The sequence below is a fragment of the Scyliorhinus canicula genome, chromosome 16, assembly GCF_902713615.1.
Source record: "Scyliorhinus canicula chromosome 16, sScyCan1.1, whole genome shotgun sequence".
Lineage (NCBI taxonomy): Eukaryota > Metazoa > Chordata > Chondrichthyes > Carcharhiniformes > Scyliorhinidae > Scyliorhinus > Scyliorhinus canicula.
Window position 1 is genome coordinate 29754101 of NC_052161.1, and position 12679 is coordinate 29766779.

Consider the following 12679-nt stretch of genomic DNA (forward strand, 5'->3'; position numbering starts at 1 on the left):
CTGAAGCCTAAATGTGCGTATCTGTCCCAGCTGTAACTCGAGGTCACTGCGTGTGTTCGCTCTGAAAGCTACATCACAGTATTGGGCACTTGGAGATGCCAGCTTCAAATCTCAACAACTTGCTCCAAACTTCACGCATCATCCCACGAATACATACGAAAATTAAGATTTTCTATGGCTCAATTTATGTTCAGTACAATTTACTAACTTAGTTTATTAATTATACAAATGTGTCAATGATGTGAAGTCAGACTGACTACAGTATGTTAGTCTTTAATAGCTTGACTATTTAACGTTAGGTTGTCTCAAATTTGAGTGCATATGGCTACCAACAACCTTGGAGAATAAGTGAGTGAGGTTATTGAAGGACTGTGGTTGCAGGGTAGTTTATCTGGACCAATTTTAACATTTATTATACTTTTCTGTAGTGCTCAAAGTACCAGATGAAAAAGGGTTGTGCTTAGATTGTGAGGAAAATCGCATGAGATTGCTTGTCGTGTGAGTGGAACGTGAATTCCATGGTGGGAATGGTGGGCAGCACGGTAGCATGGTGGTTAGCATAAATGCTTCACAGCTCCAGGGTCCCAGGTTCGATTCCCGGCTGGGTCACTGTCTGTGCGGTGTCTGCATGTCGTCCCCGTGTGTGCGTGGGTTTCCTCCGGGTGCTCCGGTTTCCTCCCACAGTCCAAAGATGTGCGGGTTAGGTGGATTGGCCATGATAAATTGCCCGTAGAGTCCTAAAAAGTAAGGTGGGGGAGGGGGGGGGGGGGGGGGGGGGTTGTTGGGTTACGGGTATAGGGTGGATACGTGGGTTTGAGTAGGGTGATCATGGCTCGGCACAACATTGAGGGCCGAAGGGCCTGTTCTGTGCTGTACTGTTCTATGTATTCTATGAAACTCGAGATATCGACCATCACTGACTTCCCAGAACTGCGTTACGGTCCCATTGCAGTCATTTGACTCTTAAGTTGTGCCCAAAAGTTGCTTTCGATTTCTTGTGTGTTGTCTGTTTCAAAACTGAATCAACCCGCAAGATGGAAAGTGGTATTTAGTGCCCAAGTCAAGTTTTAAAGGAGAAGTATACAAGTTCTGAAAATGCAGTTGCATTCATTGCACTGGTATCCAGTCAAGTTTTCATTGATTTCACCACAGTTGCTAATTTTAAGGCCTGAGAACACATTGTGCTACAGAGGTGCCACAATGGAGTAAAACCAACCAAATAACACCTCACCTGCCAATCACTAATATTGGGGCTTTGTAGAAGGCACTTCTGATCTTCAGCAGAATTGTGTGATTAAAATGCGTGGGGGATATTCTGAAAAATGCAGAAGGCAGATGTTGAATGATCCAATGTTAAGTTCAAGTTAATAGAAACTTTGAATGTACCTGTCAATGTTCCTATCAACATAGATGGTTTGATTAGATGGCTATGGGTTCAATCCTAGTTACACATTCTTAACCTCACCTCTTGAACAGCACTGGATGTTCCTATGCCATAGGAATTTAAGTGGTTTCAAAAAGGCAGCTCACCACCACCTTCTCGAGGGCAATTAGGGGTGGGAAATAAATGCTGGCCTCGTCAGCGACACCAAAATCCCATATTTAATATCCTAATAAATCTGGTTAAGATTCAAAGGAGATGCACTTCATATTTTGATCACATTTAAGATGTGGCTTTGGGATTTAAAATGTCCTTGAAGATACAGTAAGTTCACAGGTAATATCACATCTGTGACATGTAGATTGACCATTTCTTTTCTCCCAGGCATGTCATTCATCTTGAAGCACGATTAGAATTGGGCATTGTGGATTACCAAAGGTTGGTTGGGAAAGTAATTGTAGTTTGAAAGTTAATCTTGGACGGAGCAAATCATTTCCTATCTCTAACCTGTGCAGTATCATAAATTAGTGTCTGATAAGTGAGTGTCTCCTACTGTAGATTGGGACACAGCATTCACAATTGAATTCACAATTGTTTTAACCAGCAGATCCTAATTAAAATATAGGAAAAGGACCAAGAAGTGGGGTGACGGGGAATAGGGAGGGGGTTTGGGCCTCGGTGGGGTGCTCTTTCATAGGGTCGGTGCAGACCTGATGGGCCGAATGGCCACATCCTGCACTGTATGCATTCTCTGTAAAACCGTGGCCTCGTGGTGTGCAATGAGGATGGAGGTGGGGGTGTGTGGAAGGGAAATGGGGAGGATCAGGTGGGAAAAATGCAATCGCAGAAGGAGATGCCATATCTCAGCTGTGAGAGGCAGGGAGCTTTAAAGTCTTAATTACAAATGAGTATTGTTACTAGAGAAATTGACACAGGGTAATTATTGACACTGTAAATTATTTTTTAATTGTAGGTTTTATTCACATTTGATTAAGTTAAAGACTGTGTCACCAGCACTAGCAATTGGCTTTGCAGCACAGTCTGTTAATTTAGCAGTCAAAAATAAATTGCACATTTGTTGAATAGAATTTGACAACTTTTTGTTTTGTAAAATTGCATGGTTTTATGTTACTTCGACATTTTTTTCCTTTTCACTACACCGAATAAATTCAGTTTTCCTAATTAAAAGTTGTGGCCACATGAATGATACATTGGGATCCGTTTCTGGCTCATGGATTGACATTCCTAGCTTCCGGCTATCCTTCAGCGGATTGACTGGGGACAAAATAGCCACTTACAGCTTCTTTCAGGGTGGGTGTGGGCCGACCACTAAATTGCCCAATATAAGCCTAGATTGGCATGAACTATGGACTCACTGTGAATGACTGACTGCATTGACTCTTCAAATGGAGAAAATAGAGAGATGGATAGGCTCACTTTGGTGTGAAAGAGGGCCCTTCTTATTGAGGGCCCTTCTTATTGAGGGCCCTTCTTATTGAGGGCCCTTCTTATTGAGGGCCCTTCTTATTGAGGGCCCTTCTTATTGAGGGCCCTTCTTATTGAGGGCCCTTCTTATTGAGGGCCCTTCTTATTGAGGGCCCTTCTTATTGAGGGCCCTTCTTATTGAGGGCCCTTCTTATTGAGGGCCCTTCTTATTGAGGGCCCTTCTTATTGAGGGCCCTTCTTATTGAGGGCCCTTGATGGGCAATTGAAGGGGGGCTTCACAGGGCTGTGAGGTGGGGTTCTGCGACTACATGATCAGTGGAGAAGGCTGGTCCATTCTTAGTCTTGTCAATTTGGCTTAATTCATGGCCCCCTCACCTGAATTAGAAGGTTGTGGCTTCAGGCTGAACTCCAGGACTTGACACGATTTAAGGACACACTTGGATGGTGAAATTGGAGGACTGTACTGTCACCATACTATCCTCCAAAACAGTTGTTAAATTAAGACCATTTGCCTATTTGAGTTACAAAAATCTCTCAAGCTGTTTGAAGAAGGGCACAAAGTTCTGTCTAAGCACGGCCAATCCACCTACCCTGCCCATCTTTGGGTTGTGGAGACGAAACCCACGTAAACATGGGGAGAATGTGCAAACTCCACACGGACAGTGACCCAGAGCCGGGATTGAACCTGGGACCTCGGCGCCGTGAGACAGCAGTGCTAACCATTGCACCACCATGCTGCCCAGACACCTTCAGGACATATTGAAGACAAGTTGTATGGGTGCATTTTATTTCTTTCATTCTGCCTATTCGATTGAGAATATTTGCATGTTTCATAGTAAATAGCGCTTTGCCATTTTATTGCAGCTACCACCCCCTGACGTTACCCTTGATAGCAGATCTTTGATTGTACTGCAGTAGAGTTTAAAATGTTGCACACTGTTGACTTATGACATATGTTAGTACCATGCAAAGATGCAAATAATTAGCAGATTCTGATGTTTTTCTCAACTGTTCTCTTTCAGCTGAAGAAACTGGGGGTCATGCCTCCTGAACAACCCCTGCCTCAAAAATGCTATCGGATTTACCAGATCATGTGGGCCAACAATGGAGATGCCATCAGCAGGCAGTACGCTGGAACGGCTGCATTAAAGGTTTAAAAAAAAACACACCATTTTAGTCATTCCTCCTCTCTATCAGGAAGCAGCTGTCGTGCTGGTTTTAATACAATGGGCTGTAACATCCAGCCTCCCCAAGATCAGATTTGTGGGGCGGGGGAAACCCCAAAGGGCATCCCCTTCGGATGTTCCCAGGTAAGGGTTTGCACATCAACTACCCAGATGTGCGAACTTCTGGGCAATTGTGCTGTGCTGGGAACTACCCAAAAAGTGATTCTAAATTGCTGACGTTGATGGTTCCTCCAGGGTTACGCTAATCATTAGTCCAAAAACATTAGTTAAAACCTCTTGTAACCTCTGCAAAACTATTTTTAAAAACCCAGAACGATATTCCCAGGGATTCCTCTTTCTCTCCTCAACCGGGTAGGTGGATTGGCCACGCTAAGTTGCCCCTTAATTAAATGTTTTTTTAAAAAAAAGTATATGACATCCAGAATTTCCTGAGCATTGACTATTCTGCTCCATCTACATTCAAACAGGATGAATAGCTATGATGAATCCTGCAGATTGATGCCTGATTTTCAGGGGCATTGTAATCTTTTTCATCATGTGAAACTCTGCCTCCTATTGCTGTTCCGAGGAGTATTAAGGTAGCTTTTGGTGCAAGAAATAACTTGGTGCAGGAATAGGCTCTATGGCCTTTCGAGCCTGCTCCACGTCCAATAAGAACATGGGTGATCATCTAGCTCAGTTCCACTTTCCTGCCTGACCCCCATGCCCCTTAGTGTCCACAAATCCAGAAATCTCTGTCTTGAATATGCTCCGTGACTGAATGTTCATAGATCTCTGAGGTAAAATTCTGAAGGTTCACAACCCTCGAGTTAAAAACTTCTCTTCATCTCTGTACTAAATGGCTGACCCTTAATCCTGAGACCAATGCTGGTAGTTCTAGGAAACAGCCCTTCAGCATTGACCGTCTCTTAGTGTAGCCGTTGCTCCTATGACACATGGCGCTACTTTCAATTGCCAACACATCGATGGAGCATTACTGCAGCAATGCCTCTTCATTGACTACTGCAATTACTCTGGCAACTTGTTGGGCTTTGGAGGCAAAATTCTACGGTCTGAAGGAGCGTTGCTGTATCCTCCTGTGCAGACTTCAGGTACCGGGTATCACCGTTTCTTTCCATGTTTTTCTTCTTCTGGCTGTTCAAAGGTACTGTCTGGGTGTGACGATTGGAGAAGTTTGGTTTCTAAATATTGGGACGAGTTGAGAGCTAAAAATCTGGGGGTATAGTGTGTTTGCCTGCAATGGTCATGTTTTTAAAAAGGGTTTTGTTTTGCTTTTGGTAAATAGCAGGTGAAATTGACCTGGGGTGGTCCCTGAGGAGTTAATGTGCTTTTGCCGCTTGCAGCCGTAATGTGTTTATCAGTTTGGGGAAATGAGGTCATTGCTGGGTGGAGCTCAGCAGGGCAGAGAGGCATTGAGGTTGGAGAAGCTTTGAGATGAGACGAGCTGAGTTCTGATCTGCTTGATTCTGAGTCCACAATTCTTTCCAAGTAGGATATTTTTAAAAAAAGACTGATATTTTAAAGCACATCATTCTTGCTTGAAGGCGAGGAAGAGGCTGAAACAAATAGCTGAAGCAGCTATTTGAATATATTCAGTCAGAGCCTGAAGGGGTTCCAACCGGAGCCAAATCCGTTTTATAACAAGTATTATTCAAATGCAGATTTTAAGATGGATTAAGAGCTGTATGGTTTCTTTTCTTGTTGTTTAATGGGAAGTTGTATAGTTGTGTTCAAGGATGATTGTAAGCCATTCTTTTCACACATGAAGTTAAAAATTTAATATTATATCTGTAATAAAGTTTTGTTTCAGAAATACCAAAGCCCGTCCATCTCCCCCCCCGGGCGCCATGTAATCACTCCTGGAGCGAATCATTCTTTCCACACAGTCTTAAAATAAACTAAAATATTGGGGTTTCGGTCCAGTATACTATTCACTGTTGGGGTGTGGTCTGGGATTGTAATACACAGAATCATAGGAAGACATGGTGTTTGCTACGGAGAAGATTGAGCGACATCAAAACCAGTCTTTAGAATCTGTATTCTAAAGACTCCTCCGTCAAAGTTGCCAGGGAAACTCGTTAGGAGATTATTAGTAGTACATTCTCGAGCATTCCAGCCAATTCCAATCATTTTGCTACTTAACCACCTGACTTTCTGGCCCCCCAAACACATCTGTCATTTGTCCCCAGCTGATCTTGCAATACCATGTTCTCATCGAGCATTAGAAAAGGGATTATTGTATGGGAGACGACCAGTTAGCCCATCATATCTGTGCCAACTTTTTGAAAAAGTTATCCAACTGGTCTTATTCCCCATAGACCTGTAAATTCCTTGTTTTCAAGTATATGATATTTGCGATAAGTGATTGCACTTTGATATTCCCCTTGGGGGCGTTTTCCTTATGTCAATCCTTGAGGTGCCAGTTGGAAAACCAATGTTGAGAGTGGTTAGCTTGATATGCGAGCCACTTGGGACTAGGATTTCACTTGTTTCAGTCCTAGGATGGAGCACTCGCGAGCTTCATCACTTCTGGAAGTTCCTGGATCACCTTGTACTCGGTGTAGGTTCAGGGTAGCCACTGATTGATTGAGTAGTAGGCATAATGTTTCCCATTGCACCCAGAGTGTCTCGGGTAAGTTGACCTTCAGCCATTGAAAGCTGGAATTCAGGACATTTGGGGGCTGCAGTTGATGCTTCTGTTGGAGAAGGCATGTTGATCTAAGTTCACGCATGATCAGAGATGCTGCTGTTGGGGAGGAAGGGGGGTGGGGAGTGAAGTGGTCAGCTCCATTGAAGCTACACTGTTTGCAAGGAAAAAGCCAAGCAAGTGTAATAGAGGCATAAGAAATATCTGGAATAAGTTGGTCGCCATCAATAGTTTTCCAAATCTGATTTTTAATGTCCTCACGTTATCATCACAATTTTCCACCCACTTATTTTGCTGCATGGAAGAGGAAGTAATTAGTAAAAAACTAGATGCTGAACAATTCTAGCGCATCCGTTGGAGTGTCTTTTATCCCAGGTGATACCGACTATTTTTATTCTCTTCAAGAGCAATAAATTCAAATCTGAAGTCTTGACCTGAAATCTGAAACACTTTGAACATCAAAACCAAATGGTTGTATTAATCTCGCATAACTTTTGAATGTTAGGGTGACTTCACAAGAACTGGAGAACGAAAGCTTGCAGGAATGATGAAGGATGGTTATAACTCTGCCAATCGGTATTATCTCAATCGCTTCCGGGATGCATATCGACAAGCTGTCATTGGTAAGAATTCAGGAGCGATAAGAAGCTTTGACCAATATAGAATAATGAAAAAGAAGCAAGAATGTTCTGTGCCCACGTTTACAACAGGTTTAATTTTGGGCAGCACGGTTGCACAGTGGTCAGCACTGCTGTCTCACAGCTCTTGAATTAAGTTACAGCCTCAGGTGACGGTCTGTAAGGAGTATACACTTTCTCCTGTGTCTGCGTGGATTTCCGCCGGGTGCTCCGGTTTCCCCCCTCAGTCCAAAATGTGCAGGCTAGGTGGATTGGCCATGCTAAATTGCCCCTTAGTAAACAAAAGGTTAGGTGGGGTTGCTGGGCTATGGGGATAGGGAGGAGTTGGCTTAAGTAGGGCGCTCTTTCCAAGGGCCAGTGCAGACTCGATGGGCCTAATGGCAGCCTCCTGCATTGTAAATTCTATGATTCACATTTTTTCTTCCAGTTCATATAAAGAATCGCGCTGCTAGGAAATTATTCATTTGAACAGACTTCTGTCAAATTAACAGAAGTAAAATGTATCCCATTTTGATGTTGTGCATCTCAATTTTTAGTTAACCAGTTGCAATATTCTGGCATTGTGCATTGGAGTATCAGTATGTCATGTCACTTCATTATATCACCGATCCCATTCTACTAGAATATCCATTAGCTACGTGACAGTTTCCGATTAAAGTACTGTGAAGACGTTTGGCGAGTTGCAATGGTCAGATTTACACACCTCGGCCTGTTATATTTTTCTAGTCTCTCTTCTCGCTTTCCTGCAGCCTGCTTGAACTATTTCTATTGACTCCCTGATCAACAAGATAGTCTGACAACCTCCTTTCCAGCTCCTGCAGCATTGGCTGGAAGCTGGCGATTGCTACGAGTGATCCTTTCTGTTGTCCCTTTCTTTTATGAGGTTGCTCCAGTACAATTTGCTGGAAAACTCTATCTGATTTCCATACGCGAGTCACTAGTCATCAATGTTAACGTATGCACTAAAATGCCTACAGATGGGGATGGGCGAATACCGATTGAAATTTATTAAGTTGAGTATTTACAATATCTGATTGCTCAGTCTGCCACTGCAGTGTTCACTGGATGCCAGGATCAAGTACAATTATAAAGCAAAGGCGCGGGGATATTTGGATTAGGGTGAGCAAATGCAACTCGGCCTGCATTTTGAAGTTAGATACACTGTTCTTTTGTGTTTCATTGTACACCTCTTGTTCACATTCCTAATGGAAACCATCTATGTAAACCTTTTGCACTGCAATGGCACCCTCCAGAGGGGAGGCAGTGGCGTAGTGGTATTGTTGCTTGACCAGTAATCTAGAGACCCAGGGCAGATGGAGGAATTTGATTTGAAAAAAATCTGGAATTAGAAGTCTAATGATGACCATGAAACCATTGTCAATTGCTGTAAAAATCCATCTGGTTTACTACTGTCCTTTAGGGAAGTAAATCTGTCCTTGCCTGGCCTACATGTGACTCCAGACCCCCAGCAATGTGGTTGACTCTTAATTGCCCTCTGGGATGAGCAATAAATGTTGGCCCAGCCAGCGACACCCACATTTCATGAATGAATTAAAAATAAAAGATGGTGGTGGTGCTGCATAACTTCTGGGGGCCAGGGTGAAACTCCAGCCTGACTGGTTTCCACAAGTCGTTTCCGTCATAAACCTGGACACCGGAATTTATTCTGGGAATGTTCATAGATCACAGAATTTCCAGTGCAGAAGGAGGCCATTCGGCCCACCGAGTCTGCACCGGCCTTGAAAAGAGCACCCTTCCTAAGCCCAGACCTCCATCCTATCCCCTTAACCCAGTGACCCAACCTAACCTTTTTGGAGGCAATTTAACATGGCCAATTTACCTAACCCGCACCACTTTGGACTGTGGGAGGAATCTGAAGCACCTGGAAGAAACCCACACAGACATTGGGAAAACGTACAGACTCCGCACAGGCAGTGACTCAAATCGGGAATCAAGCCGGGAAGCCAGGGACCTTGGAGCTGTTAAGCAACTGTGCTAACCACTATGCTACAGTGCTGCCCTGTTGACAAATACGGAGGGATTCAACTAAATGAATAATATAACAGGATTACCTTCACCCCCTCAAAATAATTTCAGGGTTATTGAATGTATAACTTTGCTCTCGGTCTGAGTCTCCAGCTTTATTCAGGGGTTTTGTTGTCCGTTAACTCTTGGAGAATGTACGTATTTATTTAACATCCTTCTTATTGCTGATTGTCGCCAAACATATTCCGCTTGTCTATTGTGGTGGTATGATCCTTGTGCTTTTATCTTTTTTTTAAGTGATAACTATTTTCAATGTGTCTGCATTTGTGTTTAAATGTACTTGCTGTCATGTAATAATCTTCTTCAATTAGATCCAATGCACGGAATCCCAGTGACTGAAGATCTCTACTCGATCTTCAACAAGGAAAAAGAGCATGAAGCCTTGCATAAACAGAACCAGAGAAACCAACAGGAGCAGTTCAGTCTCCTCTTGCAGAATTACATGAAACTGTTATTACCAGACGATGAGAAATTCCACGGCGGCTGGGCTGTGATAGATTGTGATCCAAGGTCTGTAATTACCAAATGCATCCATCAGGAGCAATTTTTTGTTTCACTCCGAAATTAAATATTGATGAATCTCAACCTGTCATTCTTGATTAAATGTGAAAAATGGCTGCACCACAACATAACATTGTTTATAGTCTACATGGCACAGGAAAATTGGTTGAGTCTGTTATTTGAAGGCTGAATTTTTAATGAAGTTTTGAAATGCCCTTTAACTCAGTTTATTCAACTATATGCTTGAAATGCCAGCAAGACTGAGTGGGCATGTTGCTACAAAAGGTCTAACCGTGAAAAACATGTTTGAATGCTTGGGGTAAAATGCATTACAAATTTGTTGAAGTGAAGAGTTCAGTTTTGAATAAAATACCTTGATTGAAAAAACCTCCGCATGTTTAACTGAAAAGAAGCCAGACATGACAGGCCCACATCGTCTGGAGAAGAAATGTTGGGACTGATTGTGATGTTTAATAATCTCCTGTTTTGTTACCCTGGGTTTTGACCAAAGGATCTTCTCTTGAGTTACTCGTGCTATTTTATAATCATCTTTAGATGTTGCATGTTGTTAAAAAGATAATTTTTTCAAATATATGTTTGAGGGTTAAAGTCGCAGATTTATGGTAACAGTAGCTCTAACATTGTATTCAGCATGTAATCGTACATGGGACTGCCATTAAGCTGCATTGAACAGACACGGCTGGTATCTTGTTTCTTCCTTGATGGCAGATCTGTTTTTACTGGATTTCCAGTTGAGGGTTTGCAACCACATTGTCTCAGTGTGTAAGAAGATGGGAAAAGGTTAAGTACAACAGCAGCAGGAGGGGGAGAATGTCAGATCAAATCCTCGTCCCAACAACTGACGATAATGTGTTACACAATTAAACATTTATTTCTATTGTTTTACTATTGAGGCTGTTCATGGTTTTACAAATCGCACAAACTGAGTATTCTTCCAAATAAATAAAGATGAGGCGCTTTAAAGACATTGAATTGGATTTTACCAATTAGAGTTTCCCAAGTGATCTTTCTTATACATCCATGTAACTGGAAGTTTCGAGTCACGGTTAAGTAACTTGTTGGAAGGAAATGCTCACTTTCAGCTTGAGTGACAGAGTAGATGTTGTAAATTTCAGATGTCTGTGATCTTCTCACTTTGAGCTTCTGTTTGTGGTTACCCTCCTGCCATAGGTTGGCACGGTTTGAATTATGGGCACCTCCTTGGATGCATTGTACTAATTCAATCAGGATATTTATGCAAGTCCAGCTAACTGCATCTCCCAGACAATAGCTGTGTTTGACGATCCAAAGAGGCTGTGTTTTGGTTCCAGGTCCTTTTACTGAGGCTGCTGGACCGACTGGGAAATCGGCCAAAATGGTTCTTGCTCAAATTGAAAGTAATCGATGAAAATCATGCTCAAGCTGTGTATAGAACTTATTACATTGTTTCCCGCATTGTGCGATGGTTTTATTAAGAATTTGTGCCAAGGCAAGGAGCAGCTTTGTTTTGGGCTTTAAATGTTGATTTTAGTGGGTAAGTGTTGCTATAGCCCCGAAGCAGATCGCCTCCAACTTTGAGACCCGTGTTTACCTCCTGCCCTCGACTGAGACTTGAAGCAGGGGTTTTACATTCTTAGCTGATGCCTCAAGTTGGAAAGAAAAGCTGAAGCACTCTGGGCGAGATGGACAGGGTTTCATGGTTTGATATCTTTGCTCTGCGAATTCTGAGGGGTATTTTCAATATTAGAATGTATAAATTTAAAAATTAGTCAAGAGTTCATTCTTTTGTAAAAGACTGTTGCGTGTTCCCATTGTAAATTTATATTGCCTGGAACTGTGATTCCTTTGCAGCCTTATTGATGCCACCCACAGAGATGTTGATGTGCTCCTCCTCCTCTCCAACTGTGCCTACTATGTGGCCTAGTAAGTAAATGGCCGGCTTGTTTGAAACCCCTTTGAAGTTCGCGATGATCGTTTCCCAAGTCGACTGATCAAAATCCACAACTGACTTGCTAAGCAATCAGTGAACGAGTACGCGATTGTTGACTTGTGGGTGCAGCGGGTTTAAAATCTGACTCTTTCTCTTGGCAGCTATGACGATGAAGTTGACAAAGTGAATCAGTATGAGCGAATGAACTTGGAAGACCTGGAGAAGATTGAAATCGGTGGGTTTATTTTGATGCTGGTGTCTGATTCTCGTTATTGTCAGGAGTGTACGGGATTTGCCATTTGCCCTTGCATTCCTGTTCGACTTTCGGTGACTGCACTCTGGCACTAGTCTGCCTGCTGATTCTTGCTGGGACTCAGATTGATCCCTTCATTCTTTGTTGCAGTATGATTCTGTCCATGCTCCTACATGTGTATTTAAAATAAATATATATGTATCATAAGCAGTGAGTGAAAGTGCCGGAGTTCTGTGATTTTTAAAAAGTATATATATTTAATGTTGCAGTTTTCAGTAACATTGCCCATAAAGTTGTCTGGCACTATTTCATCTAACAAAGGTGCAATTTTGTTTCATATCATTCTGTGATCCCTGATAATTTACAACAAGATATTTGAATTCCCAGTGATCAACTTGAGCAACTCAATTACGTTTTAAGACTTTTACTGTGAGAAATGATCAAAAATCAACATCCACAAACATTATTTAGTAGACAACTGGTACTCTGATCTGCAGGAAAGAACCCCCTCCCCCACGACTGAAGACCCCACACTACATTCTGGCTGCTACCTGCAGAACTGGAGTTATTAAAGGAACCAGCCCAATATGACACTGTGCTTCCAGTTGGTTCAATTCCCCCTGTATTTCTCAATTGTAATGCCAAATGAA

General features: G+C 42.5%; 1 protein-coding gene across 3 annotated transcripts in view; it reads left to right on the forward strand.

Moving 5' to 3' along the window:
* inpp5f (inositol polyphosphate-5-phosphatase F) overlaps positions 1–12679 on the forward strand; it is a 260938-nt gene that overhangs the window by 234247 nt on the left and 14012 nt on the right. For all 3 annotated transcript variants that reach the window (XM_038821339.1, XM_038821340.1, XM_038821338.1), the window contains 5 exons: positions 3850–3978; positions 7167–7284; positions 9657–9855; positions 11698–11769; positions 11938–12011. In XM_038821339.1, the coding sequence (XP_038677267.1) occupies positions 3850–3978; positions 7167–7284; positions 9657–9855; positions 11698–11769; positions 11938–12011 (592 nt within the window). The remainder of the gene's footprint in view (positions 1–3849; positions 3979–7166; positions 7285–9656; positions 9856–11697; positions 11770–11937; positions 12012–12679) is intronic.